Source organism: Callorhinus ursinus, unplaced genomic scaffold, assembly GCF_003265705.2.
Source record: "Callorhinus ursinus isolate GAN/ISIS: 27379988/994484 unplaced genomic scaffold, GSC_fseal_2.0 scaffold14, whole genome shotgun sequence".
NCBI lineage: Eukaryota > Metazoa > Chordata > Mammalia > Carnivora > Otariidae > Callorhinus > Callorhinus ursinus.
The window spans coordinates 6,133,206-6,159,852 of NW_027397076.1; the positions used below are offsets into that span (position 1 = coordinate 6,133,206).

A 26,647-nucleotide genomic window follows, 5' to 3' on the forward strand; every position below is an offset into this window, starting at 1 on the left:
GATGTTGAGTGCACATATTGGTGGTTCCTGATCTGAAAGAGAAAGTGCAGCTGTTCAGCCCTGCAAAGAGAGGACAATCGTGCCCACATCTGGCCTCCTCAGAACCTTTGTAGTGATGCAGACTTTGGCTACTCCCTATGCATGACCCGACTTGAATGCTATTGCTGTATTTTAGTCTTTTCCTGCAATGTTGTCATTGGGGTTCCTATTTGGCTTCTTTAGGAATCAACCCCTGTCAACTGCCACCATGACGGCAAAGGGGAATGACTGGTTCTATGGTTTCCCGATGCCCGGCACAAAATATGCCTGTGTCATAAATATTGGTTGACTAGTCCAGGTTAGAGGTGGTGAGGAGTGGAGAGTGTGCACAGGAGTTCTACAGTCTAGCTCCTTCTGCTCCCCACTGAGTCACACAAGCTTGCTCCCCAGTGCCTGGCCTGTAATAGAAAGAACATTCCTCAAATGAGTAAGTAAATGTCAGAAGAAATAAATGTTCTATTTACTTGGACTCAGCAATGATCTCAAGGTGCTACAGAGAAAAAGAAAGGAAGGTGGATGAGCAAGGCACATAAAGGTTGCCTTTTTTTCCAGGCCTCCCAAACATAACCTTTCTTTTTTTCTTTTCTTTTTCAAAAAAATGTACTTTAATTCCAAAAGAGACGAATCTAGAATGAACACTATCATTTTCTACTATTTCTACTTGTGTAGTAAAGCAGTGAAAGAAACAACTTGCTATAATAAACAACATAGATTTTTACATTTCTTTTATCCAAGTTTCCTATTTGTATTTGTACTATACATAATGCCACCTTAGATTTAAGAGTCCTAACAGGATTAAAACACGTTTTTGCATCTACTATTTTATGCCTATGAAGAATAAAGGCCACGTCTGAACGTATAATAGCCTCATATCTAAAGAACAAGTTTAATCACTGTGTCCTCCGGAGAAGGAAACTTTCATACATGATTAATGATCTGATTCCACTAAAAAAACAACAAAATTTCAGCAAATGTGAAAAAAGAAAATCCTGCTGTTAAGTCATGATCTGAGGAAAAAAAAGGTAATTCATTCTTCCACAGAAAAAGTGGGTTTAGAGAACAGTTCTGATCATTTTACATGGTAAAGTATCAAGTCTAATAACCAACCCCTTGCTCAGGACAAAATGATTTCAACATTTCCTCTTCTGAACTGCCCAGTAACCCCAAGTGATTTTTAAATTGGGAGGCAGATTACTGGCAATAAGTTCATCAAATTTAGATCTATCATGGATAGGCACAGTATAGAAATCAAGAACATCTCTTACCCTACACATCTGGTGAAGCCTGGAGTTGGGCACTGCATGGCCCAGGTCATCAGCTAAACGTGCCAACAAACCGAATTTCAGATGACCATCTTCCAGGGACACATCCTGCCAATTGCTAGGAACAGATGAGCCAAAAATTTCTTTGACACAGGATTCCACACGTCTCTGGAGATCTTCAGGTGGTATGTATGTTTGGCGTCGTAAGGGTGGACACACCAAAACAGGTTCTTCCTTCACCTCTTCTACTGTCTCAGCCACCACTGGTTTTTTCTCTTTTCTGAACTGAGACCAGAATTCTCTGCGTGGTGCCCCTAAGACGATCCACGTGAGACCTCTTCTGGTAACGCCAGACACTGACAGCGCCGCCATCTCGGAGGAGAGCTGCATGATAGCTCTTTCTTTCTTTTTTTTTTAAAGAGAGAGAGTGTGTGAGGGCTGGGGGTGGGAGCGGCAGAGGGAGAGGGAGAGAGAGAATCTTAAGCAGGCTCCATGCTCAACATAGAGCTCCATGCAGGGCTCAGTCCCACGACCCTGAGATCATGACCTGAGCCAAAACCAAGAGTCTGATGCTTAACCAACTGAACCACCCAGGCGCCCCCTGGACACACCTTTCTGGTGACAGCTTCTCATGGATCCTTTTAGACAAGTTGTCCTGAACTTATTAACCTGTCCTGAAGTTGACTCTCAGTGACGGGGTCCAACTGATTTTATTCTCACAGACATTTCACCCATGCTCCTTTCTCAACATCACTGTATGGGTTCACTGGCCTTTTTTGAACTGCCAATAATGGTTTAAAAACAGATTTTCTTCCTACTGGTTTATTCTTGTCAGTACTGCTTTTTTAACAATTCCCCTTTTCCCAAAATGGTCCACAATTTTGCTTTGCCCTAAAAACCTCTAAATAGAGAAATTCTCCACTTAAAAAAATGTCTTTTGAAGTCCTATATAGAAAGAGATCTTAAAGTGCCATTATTTCTTGGGTTTCTCTCCTTTTATCTTCCTTAAATACGAACTGGCTCCCCAAAAGGTGTGAGGTTTATCTCAAGATCCATTTTATTTCTATTCAGTAGCCATGAAACACCTTTTGTGCTTGAGATGGGCTTTAACAGAAAGACCTAGGAAGTAAGTGTTCATTTTAGATTTTTTCTGGGCATAAATAAGAATGAACTCAGTGGTTCACTGAAATTATTGGGAGCGGGGAGGGGAGTTGCCCCTGGCTTTGGTGCTTGGAAAATGAGTGCCAGTCTTCTTAATCCAGCCCTTTTAAAATAGCTGTACACGTAGCATTTGTAACAACACTAATAATTAGGGTGTTAGTAATGCAAAAGAGAACTAAACCAAAGAGTTTATCTTGGGCGAAGGGATGCATTTTGGTATTTATATTTGGAAATGGGTTTGCCTGATTTCTGGCAACTTCCTTGCCACATATCCAGACAAGAATGAAGTTGCTCTGTGAGAGACTGACTCAAGAAGGGCTGGAGAGATGCACAGTTTCTTCACCCCCAGATTTTACCTCAGTCATGTTTCCTACCCCTTGCTGAGGCCAGGGTCTTACTTTTCGTGTCTAATCCACACCTCCTCTGAGTAAACCTGAGATAATAAGGAAGCATTTTTGTTTTAAAGGTATAGTAGTTGGGGACTCCTTCAGGTGCAACTGGAAGAAACTTTAAACTCACTAGATTAAATGAAAAGACCATTTATTGGCTCATAGAAAGGAAAGTCAGTTGGCTTCAGGCACAGCTTGATCCAGGAGCTCAAATGATGTCCTCAGGACTCCCTTTATCTTAAACAGGCCTTCTCTACTGAAGATCATAATGATCACTGGAAGCCCAGACTTACATCCTACCAGCTTAGCAACCTCAGAGGAAGAAGAGCATCTTCCCAAATTTCTTTGCAAAAAAATGTCTCAAGGAGGATTTTGAATGGTATGGTTTGGGTCACGTGCCCAATTTTTCCATTCATTATGTCCAAGGGCATGGAGTTCCTTGAGAGGTGGCTATGATCAAAGCCACTCAAACTATACAGGGTAGATTTTCCCATGAAAAAGAATGGAAGAAGAATGCCATGTCCAGAGAGAGAAGGGATGTCAGGCAGGAAAACACAACAGATAATTTCCACAAAAGGCTTTTCAGAGTAACTTAGTGGAACAGAGGAGCGGAAGGAAGGAAGTCAGGGAGGGGGTGCCAACTGTGGGACACAGTTTTTTTTTCTTCCAATTTTCTCCCTTCCTCCTCCCTTCCTTCAACTCTTCTAACAGTGCTCTTCCCTTGCTGGAAATGGCAGCAGCAGGAGCTGCGACTGTGGACTTCAGACACATTAAGATGAAGACTTTAATAGAGATAGGAACAATGGAGACCCCAACAGTCTGAGAATGAGATTTTGAGTCAGGAGGGAGATTGCTGGCTGCAGGGGGCGCCGTGAAGACAGGCCAGGTAAAGGAGATGCCTGGCATCAAATTATGGTGTTGCAGCAGGGGAGGCAAGTTCATTCAGTACTGGAACCTTCCCTGTGGCTGGGCAGAGGCTGCGGGGGTGGGGTGGGGAAGGGGGTCATTGGGAGAGGAGCTGGGAGAAGAACCCCAGGGGAGACAACTTGAGCCTCATGCCAAAATGTTTGAACTTGATCTTATCTCTAGGTTCAGGAGAGCAGGGGAGGTCTTTAACCTTAGAATTAGTTTTTCAAATATTTTGATGATTATCTCCCTGGCAGCTGAGGGGGAGGAGGGGCAGGATTGGGCAAGACTGTTGGCAAGGAGCCCAGTTAAGATCCAGGGTGGGAATCCCTGCAAGAAGTGACAAAGACCCCTAAGACAGCGGTAGAAGGAAGTGTGGGATTCCAGAAGCCAAGCTCAGATGGAATCTACGGGATTTGGTTCTGCCACCGTTCAGGGAAGAATTGGTTTACAGAAGAGGTATGTGGAGACAAGAGTTTGAAGCAAGGAGCTACTGCCCTCCCCTGGCAAATTATTGATAGAATGAATCATCCATAAGAGACAAAGTTCATTGTGTTCTCAGAACAGAAGATGCCTGTCACTGGGAAACAACATCAGGAGGTACTTGTTGTGTAAGTGTAGCTTTTCATTTCATTCACCTCTCAACAAATATTTATTAGGCTCCTATTATGTGCCAGCCCTATGCTGGACGCTGGGTATAAGCTGGGGAATGAAACAGACATCGGTCCTGTCATCACGGAGCTTTCTGTATACCGTCCTGGGGGAGAAGGGCAACAAACAAATGTGTGCATCATTTAAATTTACAAACTGTGTTAAGTATATGAAGGCAGGGGCACCTGGGTGGCTCAGATGGTTAAGCATCTGCCTTCAGCTCAGGTCATGATCCCAGGGTTCTGGGATCGAGTCCCGCATCAGGCTCCCTGCTCAGAAGGGGGCCTGCTTCTTCCTCTCCCTCTGCTGCTCTGCCTGCTTGTGCTCTTTTGCTCTCTCTGTCAAATAAATAAATAAAATCTTTTAAAAAAAAGTATGTGAAGGCAGTTGATTCTGGGTGCAGTAAGAAGGAATGGAAAGTTAAGGAGCAGAGAACGTCCCAGGATGAGGGGTCAAACTGAAGTTGGGCTTCTAAGTGGGACTGTTCACAACTCCCTCATCTGGGAAGGGCATTTTCGAAATAACAAAAATTTTGATATACTGATAAACTTCATTTTGACTTCACAAAGCACTCTTTTTGCCAAGTATCTTGCAGTTTTAAATGCACCCTGAATAACAACACTTGTTTTGCCCTCAAGGGTTTATGACTATAACTCACTCAGTATTTTAAAATTTACAATATGCCTCTTCATATCTGCGGATTGATTTTTGTGACGTCCCGGTGGTAGATGGCTACAACAGTGGCTCCTACTCAATGAGGTTTTCCTGTAGCCAACCTCTTGGGTAGACCCCTCCTACACTGATGTTTGGTGTGGTCGTGTGACTTGCTTTGACCAATGGGACATTAGGATGCAGTGCTTGACCACTGGGTTTGCTCTCTCTTCTCTTGCTCTCAGAGAATGGCATGTGAGGAAGCCTAAGCTCGTTTCCCGGAAATTAAGGAGCAGGCATGAGTATCCCAGCATGGTCTCCTAGGTCAATCAGCTCTCAGCCAACCTACATGAGTGATCTTCGATGAACCCGGCAGAAAAATTACTAGCTCAGAACATCTGTCTAGCTGAACTCAATCCAAATTCCTAACCCAAATTAAATGATCCCTGTCTTAAGGCACTACATTTTGCGGTAGGTTTTTTTTATGCAGCAATAGATAACTGATAGGGTGTAAACTTCAAACAGCTTAATTATTTTTGGTTTTTTTTTTTACAAGGAAACTTAAAAGCAGCAAAGGTAAATGACTCCAAAATCTCACTGCAAGTTGGGGTTAGATCTTAAGTCTTACATTACTTCCTAGACTCTAAAGACCACCTCATCTCTGCAACTTCCAGTAGCTCTCAGAAAATACCCAAACCTTAATCTACCTCTTAATGATGGTTCTCCCACTTTCCAGTTTTCTTATCAGGCAACTCAAAATGATATTATGAGAGTGGGGCTTCGATTCAGTCTTAAATGATTAAGAACCAAGATTAGATATAAGTATATGAATAAATAGAACTAAACTGATCATTTTCAAAATAGCCATGCAATGACCCCAATGTTTATAGCAGCATTATCAACAATAGCCAAAAATTGGAAAGAGACCAGATGTCCACTGACAGAAGAAGTGATAAAGAAGAGGCGGTATATATGTACAATGGAATATTACTTAGTCATCAAAAAGAATGAAATCTTGCCGTTTGCAATGATGTGAATGGAACTAGAGGGTATTATGCTAAGCGAAATAAGTCAGTCAGAGAAAGACAAATATCATATGATTTCATTCACTTGTGGAATTTAAGAAACAAAGCAGATGAATATAGGCAACGGGAAGGAAATATAAGAAGAAAACAGAGAGGGAGACAAACCATAAAAGACTTAATCATAGGAAACAAATTGAGGGCTGCTGGAGGGGAGGTTGGTGGGGGGGATGGGGTAACTGGGTGATGGGCATTAAGGAGCACATTTGATGTAATGAGCCTGGGTGTTATATGCAACTGATGAATCACTAAATTCTACCTCTGAAACTAATAATACACTATATGTTAATTAAATTGAATTTAAAATGAATGAATGAATGAATGAATGAATGAATAAATAAATCTAAAAAAATAGCCATACAACCTCATAACCAAACCTCATAACTTTTTGGGAAATATATTATTTCATCATTCCAAACAACAAACTAGTTGAGAGGAAACAGAAGAACATTGTACTCAACTTGTTAAAAAGAAATCATTGTGACTTTCTTTAATGTGCCTGGAGAAGGATTGCATTTTTCTAGTTCTTTGAAATATCAAAACAATAACAAACCTCAAGTAGTATAATCTAACACATATGTTTCTAAATCTTGACAGATAGGAGATAATTTGCCTCCCAGGACATAAGAGAAACCCCTATTTCTTTAATGTTTTCTGTCCTTTTTTCCAATTTGAGAATTACTTTCAACTTTTTAATAATAAAGACTTGAAGATGTTAAATTACTTGCTCAAGATTACAGATTATAAATCATAGAGATGGAAACAAATATTTTTCTTTCTGATGCCAAGTCTCCTTTTTGAACTGCCCTAACTAAAACAACTATTATTATACAAGTAATACAAACTCATAAAAATCCAAACTATACAGAAATACACAGATTAAAAAGGTCCCCCTCTCTCATTGTAGCAGGCCCTATTGGTTACTTACCTGATATTCATTCCCCCCTTCCTTTTCCCTAACAGAGTTTGGATTCTTTTTTTTTTTTTTTTTTTTTTTTCAGTTTCTTCTCCTCCCCACAATAGTCAAATGATTCCAGGGAGGTGGGCACTAGCTGAGTCTGAGGTATGGTTCTGATGGGTTTATTTTTAAATCAATCATCATGGTCTTGTTGGTTGGGACAAGGGCATGTGACATATGTGACACATAGAGGATTCAGCTGTGGCATTTGTTCTTAAAAAAAGCGAAGGCTTGTGGATGTCATGAGAACGTCCTGTCGGATCTGCAGCTGCAGAGAGCATGAGTGGATGAGGGCTGCTGCAGGGTCTGAGCATCTGAGCCCGGCTTCCCAGGCACTGCTTCCAGCCATGATGGAGTGTGGCAGGGATACTAAGACAGGCTTGTTTCAGGGAGACCTGGGACTCCTCTGGCGGGTGACTTCGTCCTCTGCCAGGGATGGGAAGTTTGAATGTTTCTCCTGAAACTACTGCACCTGTCCCCCAGCAGGGGAGCTGCCTGAGAACAATCACCGAGAATGGCAAAACCGAAAGATGGAAAGAACCTGGGTCCCCAGGGATCTCCTGAGCTGCTGAGCTAATCAACCCCAGAATACCTCTCCCCATGGACTTCTTGTTTTACAAGATAATAAATTTCCTTGTCGTGTAAGCCACCGAGTTGGGGTTCTCTTTACTAGCAGCAGAAAGCATTGCCACTGATAGAGTTACCCTCTAATCCCACTTCCCAAAAGGAATTTTTATAACAGTTTACCATGAGCTTTTCGGGTACATTTACCGACATACATACCATTTTGCAACTTGATTTATTTTGTAACCATTAATATACTTTGTACATCCTTCCATGTCATTACATATAATCTTCTTTCATCTTTTTCATGACCACATAGAATTCTATACAGGGATGTGCCCTAATCAACGTGCTTTTATCCATGATCATTTATCTTGTACGCTTTTTCTGCATTGAAAGACACGAGGAGAGACCCAATGGCAGAGCCTTCCCAAGAGATCAAATTGCTATGTTCTTCCTCTTCCCATTAGAAACGGGGCCACGTTTAATGCAGGGGAAATATACTTTTAAGTGAAGACCAAAGGCAGTCTGAAAAATAAATTAGACTTAAGAACAAGGGAGGGCAGATGTTTGGTGGAAGACAAGATCTCTCAGCAAGGCCTGGTCGCAAAGATGCAGCCTGAGACTATGTGCAGAAGAGGGGTATTCCAGACTATTCTAGCCACTGGATTCTCCTCCTGCCCCTTCCTCTTCCCTTCCTTGCTGCTTCACTCCGTTGACCTAGGCTCCTTGTCGCCCTCTGGCGTGCCGGGTTCAGGGGGCCCCCGAGGGAGGTGCGGAGTGAGTTGGCTTAGCCGGACAAATCATCTTGCAGAAAGAGGCTGGGATGTGCTGACTGAGATGGGGGGCCATCTGCTTGGCCGGCCACTAGACGAGACCCCAGCCTGTAGGGCTTCCGCCTGCTTCTCCCTCTGGGCGCCCGGCCCCGCCCTCGCCCCCTCGCCCCGCCCCCTGTCGTCTTCCTGAGACGCGGACCTCTGGCTCTGATGGTCCATATCCCTAATCGCTCTGTATGGGGTTGTTTTGAGTCTGTAAACAAAAAAAGCAAAACAAAACAGAGCTACCAGGAAGTGTTCATTGTCACGTGCTGTTACTGTTAGAGCCAAGCAGCCAATGTGGTTCACCTAAGGTGAGCCTCCACCTTACCTTCTGAGAGATGGAAGCGTCCTCAAATCCTAACCCCATCACAAAGGCCTGATGTTGAAGACTCCGCTCTGCACCCTGATCCTCACAGGAGCTGCTTCTGGCAAGAGCTGCACTTCCTCGCCATCCCAGGATGCTTCCCGCGTTTGGCCAGCTGAGTGCAATGGCTCTATCGACCTCAAACCGGCCCGGCTCAGGGGTAGATTCTGTCTGGGTGGGAAGGTAAAATCAGCTGGCCTGACCTTCTCTGAGTTGTTGTAGGCCTGCCTACCTGTTATGGCAAAATTAGAAGAGCACCCAACCACATCACACATTAAACATACTTGTTGGGTTTTGCTGTAAATGTTATTTGATCAAAATGGGGACAAGTGAGTAGATTGTGCCAATGTTTATATAAAAAAGAGGGAGATAGAAAGATAAATGTATACTTACTTATTTGGAACAGAAAAGGACAATGGAACTACATACCATCAGAAGGAACAGTTTTCTATAGAAAAAGGGAAGAAACGAATTAGAATAGAAACAAGAGCTACACTTCTTTGACTATACCTTATTTTGTAGATTCGAGGAACCATGTAATATTTTATATAATTGTAAAAAAATTAAAAGATAAAAAAACAATATCTAATACTGCAAGTGAAATTTTTAAATTGCTGGTGTAACCACATTGTGAAGAAATAAGACCAAGATAACAACCAACACTCTTGGGGCACCATCCGAGGGTACCAGAGGACCAACTCATGATTTTGAAAACCAGTAAATAAAAGGAAAGAATCAAACATTTCTTTTGCCTTTTCTATACAAACTCTACTTCAGGGTAACCAAATAATTGATGAGGGGTTATTTCTTTTTATAGTATCTCAACTATTAGAGGAATGATAAAATTAAAATATCACCATTTTCCAACTTTTAATGAATTACTGGATCTAGGCAACAATCACCAATGGTTGCAAATATCTCAAAAAGAAAGACAACCAGACAAGGTGTAGCTCTGAGGTAGATAACTCTGAAGGAGGCTTCCAAAAACCCTGCATCTGAATCCAGTCAAGTAACTAGACTGTTACTAGTTACTGTCACATGTTAAATGATGCCGTAAGGTGCCAAATAGCAAAATCCAGACTACAGTAAACTCCATAGAACAAGCAACCTGGTTTTTATTCAACAACAAAAACTGTAAGTAAAAAGAAGAGAGATGAAGGCAAAAACCTATAGATTAGAAGTATTTGAGATATTCATTTGAAATGAACTGACTTTATTTGGATCCTGATTCAAACAAACTATTTAAAAAATCAATTCTAGGGCGCCTGGGTTGCTCAATTTGTTAAGCGTCTGCCTTCAGCTCAGGTTATGATACCAGGGTCCTGGGATTGAGCCCTGCATCAGGCTCCCTGCTCAGCGCCTCTCCCTTTGCCCCTCCCCCAGCTTGTGCTCTCTCTCCTCTCTCACTCACTCTCAAATAAATAAATAAAATCTTAAAAATATAATAAAAAATCAATTCTATAAATAAACACAAGTGTTTTAACACTGGCTAGATATTTGATGGTATTAAATTTTTATGTTGTTTTGGGGTTTTGCGGTTATGTTTTTAAAACATTTAGAAATGTTGAAATATTTACAAATGAAATGATAAGACATCTGGCTTTCCCCCCCCCCAAAAAAAAATAATCCTGGGTTGAGGGGCAGGGGAAGTCATAGTGGTATAGATGAAACAAGAGTAGCTGTGAGTTGATAACTGTTGAAGCTGAGTGAAAAGTACTGAGGTTCATTATATACTATTTTCTTTACATTTGTATTAGCTTGGAAACTTCAGCGATAAAAATGTTTTAAAAAATCCTTTGGAAAGAGTTCTTAGAATTTTGCTTTTGAAATGATTTAAGTTGAGTAACTCATTTAATTTGGCTATGATTTGTTAGAAACCCGTTCATATTTTGGAATGCTTTCCAAGTGGGAAAATAATGGTAATAACAGTAATTAGTACACATCCAGTACTTAGAGTGTGCCGAGCTCAGTGTTTTGCATTTAAATCTTGTCAACAGTCTTCAAAGTTGGTGGTATGATTTTCCCATTTTTTCTCTAGGATTACAGAGGAGGAGGAAACTGAAGCCCAGAGAGATTGAGTAACTTGCCGGAAGTCACACAGTAAATGGAGGAGTCAGGACTTGAACACATGCAATTTGGTTTCACAGTCCATGCTCTTAACCACTATGTTAATCTACGAATTATTTTCCAATAGAAGAACATTTTTATGAACACTGGATTGAACCATTAATGAAGTTGACAAATGTGATACTTCGTACACATTTATTTAACATTTATTAACTTTTTGAGTTTTTTTTTCTTTGTATTTTAGAGCAATATTTTTTTGCAAGGTCCCAAATATTTTCATAGGCCCAAATATCACACAGGCCCTATACCCGGAACCTCTTCTGCACAGTGGATATAAGACAGCCTGAGACCTAGGGCAGAAATTGTGAATTACAGGGCGCCTGGGTGGCTCAGTCGTTGGGTGTTGCCTTTGGCTCAGGTCATGGTCCCAGGGTCCTGGGATCGAGTCTCACATCGGGCTCCCTGCTCCGCGGGAAGCCTGCTTCTCCCTCTCCCACTCCCCCTGCTTGTGCTCCTGCTCTCGCTGTCTCTCTCTGTGTCAAATAAATAAATAAAATCTTTAAAAAAAAAAAAAAAAGAAAGAAACTGTGAATTACCAGGTGTACTTTAGCCTGATCCTCTTGTCCAGCAGCTCTCTAGGTTTTATCAACTGTCAATATCCTTCCTGATTGTTTCCATCAGCCTCCTTTAGTATAACCACAACTCACCTTCTTGAGTGGACCCCTGTCCGTTCTGATCGTTGATTCTGTTTTGACTGGCTACTATTGGTTTGCCCCAAGAGAATGCGTTTTGGCTTTCCCAGGTACCCCCCCACCCCCGCCGCCACCGCCCGGCTCATAGTCTGCCTGGCCACCCTTTGGTCAGAATTCATAGCATCTGGCCCAGAGAAAAGGCATGAGAGGGTCAGAGCACATCTCACTCCAAACTGCCTTCCCAGTCCCCATGGATAGTTTATTTTTTTCCCCAAAGATTTTATTTATTTATTTATTTGAGAGAGAGAGCACAAGCAGGGGGTCGGGGTGGGAGGGGCAGAGGGAGAAACTGATTCCCCGCTGAGCAGGCTCAATCCCAGAATTCTGAGATCACCACCTGAGCCAAAGTCAGATGCTCAACCGACTGAGCCACCCAGGTGCCCTCCCCCACCCCCCCAACTGATAGTTTAGTCTATGCCTGAGGACTTTGAAAGATTCTATCCAGTGGGACTCCTGGCTCTAGCTTCTGTGTAGTGGCCAACTTGGTATGGCAATAGCCTAACCAGTGGGCAGTAGAAAAACTAAAAGGCCTCCACATGGTCTGCCCATGGATTCTTCCAACGCTGCAGGCGGGTAGGGAGGTTAGGGGACCCTGGGCTCCCTCCTGCCCCTCAGCCATCTTGTTGTGTCTTATCTTCCACTTGAGACAGCCCTGTGCATTAATTTTAGTATCAGTTAATCTACCGTAAAAGTTTTGCGCTGGGGAGGGACAGAGTGTATTTTTCCCTGGACCCTCACCTGCGAGGAAGAGCTACTAGCCATGCACCCTCCTGAAAGGTTCACGCTGAAAATGGGATGTGAGTGCATTCTAAGCATGATTTTTTTTTAAAGATTTTATTTATTTATTTGAGAGAGAGAGAGAAACAGCGTAAGAGGGGAGAGGGTCAGAGGGAGAAGCAGGCTCCCCGCTGAGCCGGGAGCCCGATGTGGGACTCGATCCCAGGACCCTGGCATCATGACCTGAGCCGAAGGCAGCCGCTTAACCAACTGAGCCACCCAGGCGCCCCCTAAGCATGATTTAATGAGAATTCCGCAGTGTACCAAAGAATAAAAAGATAAACATAGACTGACTTAAAGATCAAAAGGGCAGAATAACTTTGAACTTCCAGATCAATTTTTCCTCCAAAAGATACGTTTGAAAAATCTTTATTGATGGCAAGACTGAAGGATTTTGGTTCTGTGGTCTCATATGCAAGTGTATTGACAATTGCAAAGGCTAAGGCCTTCCAGCATTGGTTCTCTCCTTTGCTAGTGAATAAATAAAGTGCTCCTAGCTGAGTTGCCTCTATTCGTCACTGCCCTGCCCCTAGAGCCCCTAGAACCTTAAGAGTCTCCCGAATTCAATAGTTGGCCTGTTCAATCCTACCTAGTTTAGGAAATTTTTTTTAAAATGGCCCAAGGCAAATAAGACTCAGCTGCCACAAACACAGCCTCATATCACCGAGAAGAAAAACAAGGACAAAGCCGTGCTGCATTTTATCTCGTAAATATTTATGTTACTATTTGCATCATGCCAAGTGGAAAAGGGCTGGTACACAAATTATGGTTCTTGTGATATGTAGTAGTCCAGAGTGTGCTAGGAAAGGGTTTTCTGAGCATGGTGGCGGTATGGTGTGGGGACAGATGCGTTAAAACGGAAAACGAGATATGGTGGGTGGAGGAAGTAGGGTGAGCCACCATGTTGCTCAACTACCGGGGATGCCATTCATTAAAGTCTAAGTGAATGTTGCCCCCTGGGGTTGTGTAGTGCACCACCTGCGTCCTGGGACACAGGGTAGTCAGTGAATGTTGGTTGAACTTCGCTGAACACAAAGGATGGTTTCATCTTCTTTTAAATTCAAATCTAGAGATAAGATAAGCATTGCCTGAAGTGTGGTCCACAGAACAGTAGTCCTAGAGAAATGTTTTTCCAGAAAGGGGAAACACTGCAGGCAAATTAACCTGTCATGAGAGTCATAATGCACATTATATAATCCAGGCTCTAAAAAGTCCTGCGATTAAAAGAATTTTTTTTCACTTAGTTTTGAACTCAGAATTTCCCATCTCATTTGAGCATAGGATTCCCCCTTCCCTCCCTTTTTGGGTAACATAACATTTCTACAGACACTTAAGAAACACCCTACCAGGGCATCTCGATATGTGTAAACTGCGCCCTATTCACAATCCTCAAATCCGCATTTGAAGGCCGTTTTCTGAGTTTGCCCGTGGGAAAAAAAAATCATGTTATTCGTTTATTCATTTATATATTCATTTAACTAACATTTATGGAGTGTCTATATTGGTCCCTATGCTAGGAAAAACAAAAGATGCCCTAGCCTTCCGAGAATTCGTGGTGAAGAGAAGAATACAGGACACTAAGCAATTACAAGATGACTGAAAAGATGGTGGGATAGAATGAGCTTGTGCTGCTTCACACGCTCCATCATGCTCATGGACGACAGCAGCTGGGTGGGGGCAGGGACAATCCACCTGGCCAGGGTGTCTCAAGCTATTTGTGGTGAAGATCCTGTTGGGTGGTTGTGATCTTTTGATTTATTATAAGTAATAGATGTTTGATCTTCCTAAAACCCTTAGAATTGTGTAAGTAGTAAGAGGAGAAAAGCGTCTTGATGTTTGTAACAAACCCCTTTCAAACACATCTGAGTTTATGTCATCTAGTGACTTTTGGAAAGCCCCTAAGGATGGGGGCTGGTTGCCAAGGGAACCAACCAGGTGCTTAGAGAGTTGCAACTCTTCGTGCAGGCACCACCCACCCTCACCCACCTTCTGAGAGGAGAGAGGGGCTGGAGATTGAGTTCAATCACCAGCGGTCAAAATTTAATCAATCGTGCCTATGTAATGAGCCTCATAAAACCACCAAAGGTGTGGGTTTGGAGCGCTTCCAGGTTGGTGACCACGTGGAGGTTCTGGGAGAATGGCGCCCCTAGAGAGGTCACAGAAGCTCTGCACCCCTTCCCACATAGCTTGTCCTATGCTTCTCCTCGCTCAGACTGTTCGTCTGTTTCCTTTACAGTGTCCTTTATAATAAACTGGTAAATGTAAGTAAATGTTCCTCTGAGTTCTGTGAGCTGCTCTAACAAATTAATTGAACCCAGGGAGGGTGTCATGGAAGTTTCCAATCTACAGTCCATGGTCAGAAGCACAAGTGAAAACACGGACTTCTGACTGGCAACTGGAACGGAGTGGAGACAGTCTTGTGGGATCTGACACTATCTTCGGGTAGCTGGGGTCAAAATTCAGTTGAATTGTAGGACGCTCAGCTGATGTTGGAGAATTGCTTGTTGGGGTTGGAAAAAAAACACACGCACAGTGGGGTTTCTCTTTTTCAGTCCATTGTGAATTGATACCTTTGCAAAATACATTAAAAATGTATTACGAAGTCAGTGTGATACTGCCATAAAGAAAGACGTATAGATTAATGGAACAGAATTGAGAGTCCAGGAATAAACCCTCATGTTTATGGTTAATTGATATTCTGTTTGTTGTTCCTGTGACAAAACAGTTCAATGGGGAAACAGTACTCTTTCCAACAAATGGTGCTAGAACAACCAGATACTCACATGTAAAAGAATGAAGCTGGATCCCTCCTTACACCATGCACAAAAATCAACTCAAAACCGACCTAAATGTAAAAGCTATTCTTTTTTTTTTTTTAAGATTTTATATATTTATTTATTTATTTAAGAGAGAGAGAGCAAGAGAGAGCACGAGTGGAGGTACAGAGGGGAAGAGACCGAGGGGGAAGCAGGCTCGCCGCTGAGCAGGGAGTCCAACGGACACTGGGCTCCATTCCAGGACCCTGGGACCACGACCTGAGCCAAAGGCAGCTGCTTAACCCACTGAGCCACCCAGACGTCCCTAAATGTAAAGGCTATTCCTAGAAGAAAATACAGGAGTAAATTTTGAAACCTTGGGTTAGGGGGCGTCTGGGTGCCTCAGTCGGTTAAGCACCTGCCTTCGACTCAGGTCATGATCCCAGGGTCCTGGGATGGAGCCCCGCATCGGGCTCCCTGCTCTGAGGGAGGCCTGCTTCTCCCTCTCCCAGTCTCCCTGCTTGTGTTCCCTTTCTCGCTGTGTCTCTCTCTGTCAAATAAATAAATAAAATCTTTAAAAAAAAAAAAGAAACCTTGGGTTAGGCAAGGTCTTCTTAGATACAGTACCAAAAGCACTAGAGACAAAAGAGAAAAAATAGATAACTGTATTTCATTAAAATGAAAATCTTCTGTGCTTCGAAGGACACCATCAAGAAAGTGAAAACAAAACAAAACTAAACTAAAAAAACCCAAACCAAAGAACGGAAGAAGGTATTTACAAATCTCATATCTGATAGCGGACTTATACCCAGAACATATAAAGAATTCTTACCACTCGATAATAAAAAAGGATCAATAACCCAATTTAAAAAATTGGGCAAAGGGTCCAAATAGACTTTTCTCGAAAGAAGACATACAGAGGGCCAAAGATGTGAGCAGGGTTTAGGAAAACTGATAGGAGACAGTGTATTTCCTCCACGTTTGCAACATCAGGAAACTGTTAGCACCCTGAGGTCTCAAGGTGCAAGGAGACGGAATAGTTCCGGAATCTATGGCGAGTAGCGGAATGGAAGGGGCTGACCAGACAGGAGTGTACTTTGGAAGGAGGAGGCAGCAGACCCACAGCTTCCAGCAGCAAATAACAAGGGAAATAAATACCCTAGTCCCACTCTTCCCGCCTTTGATCTCCTGCCAGTACCTCCCCCACTGGCCAAGCCCAAGAGTGAGCCTGAGTTCCACAGTTGGAAGAATGTGGTGGAAACAGGCCTGGGCAGAGGCGAGTATGTGATTTAGGGAGTAGGAGGTAGAGGTAACATGTATGTGTGGGCTATGGATGTGGAAAACTGAAATGAAAGAAATATTTAGGCGACTGGCAGGGAAGGTGGGGGTGGGAACAAAACGTAAGGCTGATATGGATGTGATAACATTCTTGCTCTCTGAGCACCAGGATGTTCTCCAATGGGCAGATCCAAGGGGCAGTTCAGCTTGGGGCAGAAGTGCCCCCAAAACCGTTGTGTAGGCTCCTGACTTCTGTAGGTTTCAAGCATGGCCCTGTGCCAGAGTCAGCAGGCTTTTTCTTAAAGGGACAGGTGGTAAATATTCTGAAGTTCTGCAACCCAACGGCTCAATCGCCGCCGTGGTGGGGAAGCAGCCATTGATAAGACATACATGAACCATGTAGTGCTCCAGCACAACTTTCTTTATAAACACAGGCAGTGGGCCTGGAGGCCATAGCTGCCCAATCCCGGCCCTAGACCCCTCCGAACGTTTTCATCATTTTGCCTTCAGATAGGTCCGATGTATCTCTTTGAATGGGCCTTTCCCCGGCCTGGCTTCGGACGGATAAGCTGCTGGACCTCTTTCAGAGAGCCAGCAATGAATGGGCCAGGAGACCGGACTTGAATTCCTCTGGCCCTGTATGGAAAAAGGCGTGTGCAGCCGGCCCGCCGCTGAGAATGGAGGTGGGGCCACAGTTTGCAGCTCCAGCATCTTGATTTCAACTATTTTCCTGAAAAAAAAAAAAAAATGTTAGGTTAAAGGGAGGTTTCCTTTTCTTGCCGGGATCATACCCTAGTTCGGTGAAATGAAGATGAAACTTTGAAATCACACAGACGGGAGTCAAACCTGACCCTTTCTCACTGTTCAGCCTCCTAGAGATGATGCTTGCCTCCTGGGTAACCAGAGCTATGATTATTACATGTTTGAAATGAAAGGCCAGTTCGCCGTGTCTCCCCTTCTGGACTCCTTTCGGCTCATCTCTCACTCTCTGTGTGCTGCCACCTTCCTTGGCTCTGTCTTGGATTCGAGCCAGCCTCGTGTCTCTCCCTATAAGCTCTGTAATGATTTCTTGTGCAGTGGGCATCACCCACAACGGGGGTGGAGAGGTGGGTATATATATTAATTCAGATGAAAGGAGCTGGCAAGCAGCATCGCAATGGACAAAATTAACTTCCCCTTTGTGGTTATTATTCCTGGGACCTTGCTAGACACGGATGCATTACTCAGGACTAATTTTCAAGGGAGGAAAACCCAACTTGGACTTGCGTAGACAACACGGAGAACCCAAAACCAGAACTCTTAGAGACTCTCCTCTGTCTCTCCTCTCTGCTTCTCTCTTTGTGTGCTGGCTTCCTCCATGGGGCTGGGGGCCAGGCAGGCACAGCCACCAGGACAGCTCCTCCCAGCTTTGACACCAGAGAGTGGCTGACATCTGCTCTCCTTGGTGTCAGATTTACAGTCCTGGGTAAGGAAGGGTTTTTACTTGGGGTAGTTGGAGATCAAACCAGCATCAGTGGACAAAACTCAGCTCTGTCATCAGAGGTCAGTCAGTTTGCATAAATGTGAGGAATAGCCTGATAGAAGCAGGAGGTTGGGGCCTGGGGCAAATGAAAGAAACCATCACCCCCAAACAACTTAAATTCCTCCTTCCCCACTCCAAACTTTATAGAGGTCAAATAAAGATATGTATGCTGCCTCCAAAGACCACGCGGGCTGGGTAAGGAGTTCATAACCTTTCAGCTAGAAGATCTCAAGAATCTCTTAGCAATTCAGCAAATGAATCTGTGACATTGACAGTAAGCAAACTAAGGTGGGAGAGGCCTTTCCAGGCAAGGCAATGCTATTCCAGAAGGATAATTAAGGCAGGGGATGTGCCAAGTTGGGAGGGACATCCTTTAGATTTCATAAAACTCACAACTTCTCAGAGTGAGGTCATAAATGCCTTTTAAAAAGACTATCACTCTAGGCTCAGAAAATTTAGTCATGTAAATTCAGTCTGTTCTTATACTTTTGTATCCTTTGACTGGATTGGGCTCTCATTGGACTCAATTAGTGTCAAGTCAAAAGTATGGATGGTGGAAAGGTCTCTCACTCTGAGACAGGGGGAATGGAAGAGCCCTGGAGACAGGTGATCGTAACCTCACAGAACCTGCCAGATAACTTTGTCCAGGTGCTTGTCAGTGGCCAAAACTTTCCAGGTGGAATTCCCTATCATGCAAACCAAGAATGAGCTTAGGTACCCTGAAAGCAGGAATATAAAAAAATGGGACCCAAGAAATGGGGGAAATATTTAGGAGGAAGAATATGATATTGAAAAATATATCAAGGTGCCCATTTTGGAGAAAGCCAGAACTTTTGGGGACTTTCATCCATGTATTTTGCAGTGCAGCGTCCTTTTTATTTTGAATCATATATGGGAGACATGGCATCATAATCCTTTCAGTGCTTAGGGCCACTAAAAGAGCTCATGGGACGCCTGGGTGGCTCAGTCGGTTAAGCGTCGGCCTTTGGCTCAGGTCATGATCCCGGGGTCCTGGGATCCAGCCCTGCACTGGGGTCTCCCTGCGCTGGTGAGAGCCTGCTTCTCCCTCTCCCTCTGCCTGCCGCTCCCCCTGCTTGCGTTCGTGCTCTTGCTCTCTCTCTGTCAAATAAATAAATAAAATCTTAAAAAAAAAAAAAAAAGAGCCCTTTAGGAGCTGTCCTTGAGCCAGAGGTGGGGGGGAGGTCTGTGGGCCTCCCGTTTCTTCCCCTCCAGGTACCTCCCTCAGCAGTTCCTTCTCCCGCAGGGCTCAGCCTCATCACCCCTCCCTGGTAGGACCACCCTCTAGAGTCCCTATTAAAATGTCCTGCCCCTTTAGGCCTTCCCCAGACACCTCTGATCCACGGGGATGATGGTGTTAATGACGACAGAGCATACACATTACTCCCATAACTAGGTAAACTAGATAACCTTTAGAGATGGCAGGATTCCAATGTAATAAAGAAGTATTAATAGCTGTTACACTTCCTAAGGAGTCACAGTCATTCTCAGTTTCGATTTTTTTTTTCCAGTTGTCCCCATCTCAATAATTCTAACAATGGTTAACGATGGCTAACCATTCTGGCCATTTTTCAATGTTTCAATTTTTCAATTTTCAGGCACTCTTCTAAGCTCTTTATACTAACTCACGCCTCCCCACAATCCCGAGTTAGGTTGTTATCTCCAAAATGGACGAGGAAAGGCATCACTTTGCAGATAAGGAGACGAGGCATGCAGAGGTTATGTAGCCATGGACACGAGGTCACCCACTGGTAGTTGATCACACCAGGATATCATACCAAGGAGTCTAGCTCTAGAATCCTCCATTCAAGTTAGCCAAGCGAATAACTCAAGTTTCTTCACTATTCCTTTTTGGCACAAAGATGTTCTACAAGACGAAACCAGAGAGAGAGAGACAAACCATAAGAGACTCTTTTTTTTTTATGTTATGTTAATCACCACACATTACATCATTAGTTTTTGATATAGTGTTCCATGATTCATTGTTTGCGTATAACACCCAGTGCTCCATGCAGAACGTGCCCTCTTTAATACCCATCACTGGGCTAACCCGTCCCCCCACCCCCCTCCCCTCTAGAACCCTCAGTTTGTTTTTCAGAGTCCATAGTCTCTCATGGTTCGTCTCCCCCTCTGATTTCCCCCCCTTCATTCTTCCCCTCCTGCTATCTTCTTCTTCTTTTTTTTTTTTTAACATATAATGTATTATTTGCTTCAGAGGTACAGGTCTGTGACTCAACAGTCTTGCACAATTCACAGTGCTCACCATAGCACATACCCTCTGCAATGTCTATCACCCAGCCACCCCATCCCTCCCACCCCCCCACCACTCCAGCAACCCTCAGTTTCTTTCCTGAGATTAAGATTCCTCATATCAGTGAGGTCATATGATACATGTCTTTCTCTGATTGACTTATTTTTTTTTAAAGATTTTATTTATTCATCTGAGAGAGAGAGAATGAGAGATAGAGAGCACGAGAGGGAAGAGGGTCAGAGGGAGAAGCAGACTCCCTGCTGAGCAGGGAGCCCGATGTGGGATTCGATCCCGGAACTCCAGGATCATGACCTGAGCCGAAGGCAGTCGCTTAACCAACTGAGCCACCCAGGCGCCCTCTGATTGACTTATTTAGCTCAGCATAACACCCTCCGGTTCCATCCACGTCATTGCAAATGGCGAGATCTCATTCCTTTTGACAGCTGCATAATATTCCATTGTGTATATATACCACATCTTCTTTATCCATTCACCTGTCGATGGACATCTTGGCTCTTTCCACAGTTTGGCTATTGTGGACATTGCTGCTATAAACATCGGGGTGCACGTACCCCTTTGGATCCCTACATTTGTATCTTTAGGGTAAATACCCAGTAGTGCAATTGCTGGATCGTATGGTAGCTCTAGTTTCAACTTTCCATAAGAGACTCTTAATCTTAGGAAACAAACTGAGGGTTGTTGGGGGGTGGGGTAGGGAAACTGGGTGATGGACATTGGAGAGGGTGTGTGTTGTAATGAGCCCTGGGTATTATATAAGACTGATGAATCACAGACCTGTACCTCTGAAACAAATAATACATTATATGTTAATTCATTGAATTTAAATTAAAAAAAAGTCCTACCTCTAAAATGTACTGCCCGTCTATCTACTACTCTCCACCTCTCTACCTCCAGCACTGCTACCAAAGAAGAAACCACCATAAGATATCATCAAGAAATGAGTTCCACCAGAACAGGGTCTTGGTCTTGCTCCTCTCTGTCTCCCCAGGGCTAGCTGACACATTGTAGAGATTCAATAAATATGGACAGAGTGAATGATTTCCTAACTGAAATCAAGAAGCATGCATTGAACACTTACTCTGTTTTTCAGAGAAAACTGTTGACTTTCTTTCTTTTCATAATCTAATTGTGCCTGCTGTCCTCTATTCATTGGAAGTGAGTCAGTAAGTCCAGCCCACACTCGAGGGGAGGGGATTATACAAGAGTGTGAATACCAGGAGGTGGGGGTCACTGGGGGCGATTTTGGAGTTGCCTACCACATAGTTTTTCCCCAATTTTTTTCTACTGCTAACATGCTCTTCTGAATATCTTATTGCCTGCATTACATATTATTTCCTTATGATACATTTTTTGGCTAGAAGAGTAAGACCATCTTTTTTTTTTTTTAGGATTTATTTATTTATTTATTTTCGAGAGAGAGCCCGAGCAGGGGGAGGGGAAGAAGGAGAGGGAGCGAAGCAGACTCCCTGCTGAGTGCAAAGCCCCACCTGGGGCTCCATCCCAGGACCCTGAGATCATGACCTGAGCAGAACGCTCAACCACCCAGATGCCCCAAAGGGTAAGAACATCTCAAAGGCTGCCAATGCACACTGACTAATAATTGCTTTCTAGAAAGCTTCTCATCATCAGTGGATGGGAACACTCATCTCACCACATCCTCACCATCATCTTTGTTGTAAAATTCTTTGCTTATTTGAAAGATTTCTCTTTCTTTCGATGTGCGTTTGAGGGTAAACCTTCCCTCGCCACCCCAACATGTTTATTAGCCATTTGTATTTTTTCTTTTATGAGTTTTCTATTTTATGTCCTGTACTATTTTTCTATTGGAGATTTAGTGCCTTTCTTATCAATTTGTAAGTGCTTCACACATGAAGATATTAACAATGGCTAGAATTTTGGGGGGTAATGGTTTTATTGAGATATCATTTACAGGCACCACAATCAATTTTAGAACATTTTCATCACCTCAGAAAGAAACCCCCCATGCCCTATAGCTACCACTCCTTACTTTCTCATCCCCTCTTCCAGCCCTAAGGAGCCACTAGTCAACTTTCTGCCTCAATGGATTTGCCTATTCTGGGCATTTATTTATTTATATATTTATATATTTTATTTTTTTAAAAGATTAATTTATTCATTTGGGGGGAGGGACAGAGGGAGAGAATCTCAAGCAGACTCTCCGCTGAGCAGGGGGCCAGACGTGGCACTCAATCCCACTAGCCCGAGATCACAACCAAGAGTCGGACGCTCAACCAACTGAGCCCTCGAGGTGCCCCTATTCTGGGCATTGAATATAAATGAAACGACATACTCTGGTCTTGTGTCTGGCTTCCTTCCCTTTAATAATGTTTTCAAGGTTCATTCACGTTGTAGCATGTATCAGAACTTCACTCTTTCTATGGCTGAATAATGTTTCATTGTGTGGATAGACCACACTTTGTTTATCCATTCATCAGTTGATGGACATTTGAGTTATTTCCACTTTCTGGCTATAGGCATAATACTGCTATGAACCTTCACATATGAGTTTTTGTGTGGGCCTATTTTTTTCATTTTCCTTGGGTGTATACCTAGGAATTGGAATTGTGGGGTCAATTGCTAACTCTACGTTGAACTGTTTGAGGAACTGCCAGACCCTCTTCCCCAGTGGCCACCTGGTACTGCATTCCCGCCACCAGCGTATGAGGGTTCCGATTTCTCCATATCCTCAACGACACTTGCTATTGTTTATCTTTTTTATTATCACCAAACTAATGAGTATGAAGTAGTATCTTACTGTGGTTTTTATTTGGATTTCCCTTATGGTTAATGCTGTTGAGCATCTTTTCATGTGCTTGTCGGCCATCCATATATCTTTTCAGAGAAATGTCTGCTCAAATCCTGTGAATGGGAAGGATTTTATTGGAGGAATTGGGGCCAGAAGGAACCTGCAGTGGAGCGAGACCAAGACAGAGTCCTAGGTTTGAGACTTGGTTCCCCCCAACTTCTAGCTGTGTGATTTCTGGGTTTCTGAAGCTCTTCGCCTGTTTGCAAGTCTTTTAGGTGGGGATAATAATAATACCTATTTCATGAGGCCATTGTGTGGCTGACATGAGAAAACACGCATGTAGGATTTAGCAGAGCACCTGACACACTGAAAACACACAATAAGTGGGAGCCCTTTTCATGATTTGTAAAGGTATCAACGTGATAAGGACCATGTTTCAGGAAGATTAATCTGGCTGTGTTATTACAGTAAGTAGATTAAATAGAGATTGCAGAGAGGATCACCACCAGTACAGAGGAGACCCGACAGTTGAAGTAAAAGGATGTTTTCTGGCCTTCTTTCTTGTTAAAGACAAGTTTTCCTCTAGTCCATCGCCTGAGCAGCTTTAGGGAGGAGTGATCTTGTTGGTTTTTCAGGTTGATCAAAGATATTTTCAAAGATATTTAATTAACTCACTAATCCATGGGGAAATAGTGATGAATATGTTTTGAACATTTTGATTAACACTTCATAATAATTTGAAGAATTTGAAATATGTTTATTAACTGTTTCTCCAGAGAGAGATGACATATCAGGCTTTCGTAATTTCAGGGTCATTTACATTATCAATTAAAATACAATTTTATCCAATGCCTTGCTCATGCATTCAATTCCATACAGACCTATAGAACTCCCAGTATGTGCCAGACGCTGTTCCGGGCACTAAGTATACAGTGGTGAACACAAAGTTTTTGCACTCAAAAAGTTCTTGTCCTAATAAGGTGAAATATTAAAAATCTATTCATTCAGGGGCACCTGGGTGGCTCAGTCGTTAAGTGTCTGCCTTCGGCTTGAGTCGTGATCCCGGGGTCCTGGGATCGAGCCCTGCATCGGGCTCCCTGCTCGGTGAGGGGCCTGCTTCTCCCTCTCCCACTCCCCCTGCTTGTGTTCCCTCTCTCGCTGTGTCTCTGTCAAATAAGTAAATAAAATCTTAAAAAAAATAAAAATCTATTCATTCAACAAATATTTTTTGAGTAGCTACTATGTGCTTGGGATACACTGGTGAACAAAAAGCAAAAATCCTTGTCCTCATAGAACTTACATTCTAATGGGAAGAGACAGACAATAAAACATAAGCAAAATAAACGAGGAAATTCTACAGTTTGTTACAGGTGATAAGTATCATTGAAAAAGAAAATAAAGCAGTTAAGGGAGAGTGGGGGTAGGGAGTTGGAATTGCAACTTCTAGGTCAGGGTGAGCCTCACCGAGAAATGGAAGGAGCTGAGAGAATGAGGTAGGTGGATGTCTGCGAAAAGAAGGTACCAGGCAGATGGAACAGCAAATGCAAAGGTCCTGAGGCAGGAGCATTCCTATTAGAAATAAGGACAACAAGAAGTGGAGTGAGCAAAGGAAAAAGTAAAAGTTAGAGGGAGAGCGGAGAGGGGATAGATCGTAGATCCCATAAGGTCTTGCCCAGTGAAAAGGCCACCATTCATTTCTGAGATTCAGAAACAAATAAAGAGCACGGAATACATTGCTTGCTAAGCAAAGGACAGCTGCATCGTAAGGCAGAGCCTATGACCAAAGAAATCTGTGGTCTTACATGGTGTTTTGGGAAGTGCAAGTTCAGAGATTCACACTTTTAGAAGCTGGACTGTTTGGGGGATGAGTTGACCTTTAGCTAATGAAGCAGGATTGCTGGAGTGTGGCTGTTGCCGATTGGCTGACTTTCTGAAGCAGGGAGTTGTCACTGAGTGAGTGAGAGGTTGTCACTGATTGATGGAAAGATTCTGGTTGTTGTACTACGACCAAAGAACAATTAGTCTTTTCCTCTGTTCAACTTAGAATGAATACACTTGTCACCCTTCGCTTTGTGAGGCCACCGTAAAGGCTTTGTCTTTTACTCTGAGGGAACCGGGGAGGTACTGGAGGATTTCTGAGCAGAAGGGTGACAGGATCTCATTTACATTTTCAGAGGATCACTCTGGCTGCAGTGTAGGCAAGCGGGGAAGTTAGAAGGTCACTGCCGACCGTCATCCTGGTGAGAGGAGATGTGGCTTGAACCATGGTGGTAGTCATGGGGGGGAATGAGAAGATCCCTCGTTTTGGATATGTTTACACACCACAAATAAACAAGGTAATCCAATTAGGCTAAGTAGATTGCAGTGAAGAGAATAATATTTACCTTCACATGAGGTGATACGACTAGATGACATTATAGAGTAACCAGGTGGGGCTACTTTAGGAGGGGTGAGGGAAAGCCTCTTTCAAGAGGAAGACCTCAAAGATGAAAAGGAGCCAGTTAAGACCTTAAGACAAGAGCCGTGTGTGTGTGTGTGTGTGTGTGTGTGTGTGTGTGTGTGTGTGTGTGGCAGAACCAAGACCAGGTGAGTCGAAGGTGGAAGGGGGTAGGGTAGAGGCGTAAATGGGGGAGGCAGAGAAAAGAGGAAGCCAGATCTTTCCAGGCCTTGAGTGCAGAGAATGGATTGAGAAGAGAGGGGCAAGAATAGAATCAGGAAGTTGGAAACAGAGACCATTCTATACTAGACGCTATCATCATGGAAATTCTATGAGGCCTCATTAAAGTCATAAAGTAAAATCCAACCGGGAAGTCTTTCTTGTGCCAAGGATTCTGCTTTGTTGTTTGCCAAATTATGACTCATATAAATAATGGTATAAGTTAAGGGGTAGCTATGGTGTGTGGACCAGTAAAAGAGACAATCACCTGTCCTCTGACCTTTAATGAAAAGTCTAGATTAGTCTAGAAGCAATAAAACATCTGAACAGTCAAGGAAAAAAAAAAAGAAAGTCTGGATTAGTCTAGATAATGTCTTTTCCACAACTAAACTGTGATACATGTCTTCCATCATGTGATCATGAAAAATGGGGGTAACATTCACTGGGGGGCTTCCTGAATGCAGGTGTGAAGGGCACAGAGAACACAGTTGTCAAGCCAGCATGACCTGGGGTTCAAAAGCAGAGGGGCATGGACTGGGTCCCCTGTCTTTTAGAGTTAGCTACCAAGGGTAAGGAGGGTGCTTTATCCACCTCTGCAACCCCGGGGCTCCTAGCACAGCCCCTGGTAGACAGTGGAAGCTAAGTAACCTTTTTGTTGCATAGGAATTAAGCATGTCAGTGAGATCAACAGTACTGAAATAAGAGCCTATTAACTCAGGAAAAGCAGTCATCTTGCATCTTTTGGTTCATCATCCAGTGTGTGGATTAGTCATAATTCTCTCAATCCTACTACTTCCTTTTTTATATTTCCTGTCTTTGAGCACATCATTTCACTCTGAAAACTCCACTGGCACAGGTCATCACCCAGGGAGAGGTCCAATGCAGGCCCTTTTACTCCTTTTTAGCAAATAACAGTTTTTAAAAGTTCGATGGAGAC

General features: G+C 43.3%; 1 protein-coding gene and 1 pseudogene across 2 annotated transcripts in view; both read right to left on the minus strand.

Moving 5' to 3' along the window:
* Window positions 1–1,154: 1,154 nt before the first annotated feature.
* Window positions 1,155–1,677, minus strand: LOC112831223 (large ribosomal subunit protein mL50 pseudogene; annotated as a pseudogene).
* A 14,901-nt stretch (window positions 1,678–16,578) lies between these two features.
* Window positions 16,579–26,647, minus strand: part of HCFC2 (host cell factor C2) — a 76,644-nt gene continuing 66,575 nt past the window's right edge. Inside the window, exon 18 of one of the 2 annotated variants that reach the window (XM_073900368.1) lies at window positions 16,579–17,205. In XM_073900368.1, the coding sequence (XP_073756469.1) occupies window positions 17,198–17,205 (8 nt within the window). In that variant the 3' untranslated portion in view covers window positions 16,579–17,197. Of the gene's footprint in view, window positions 17,206–19,841; window positions 19,883–26,647 lie in introns of those variants that run through there. The other variant, XM_073900367.1, reaches the window with a different exon arrangement.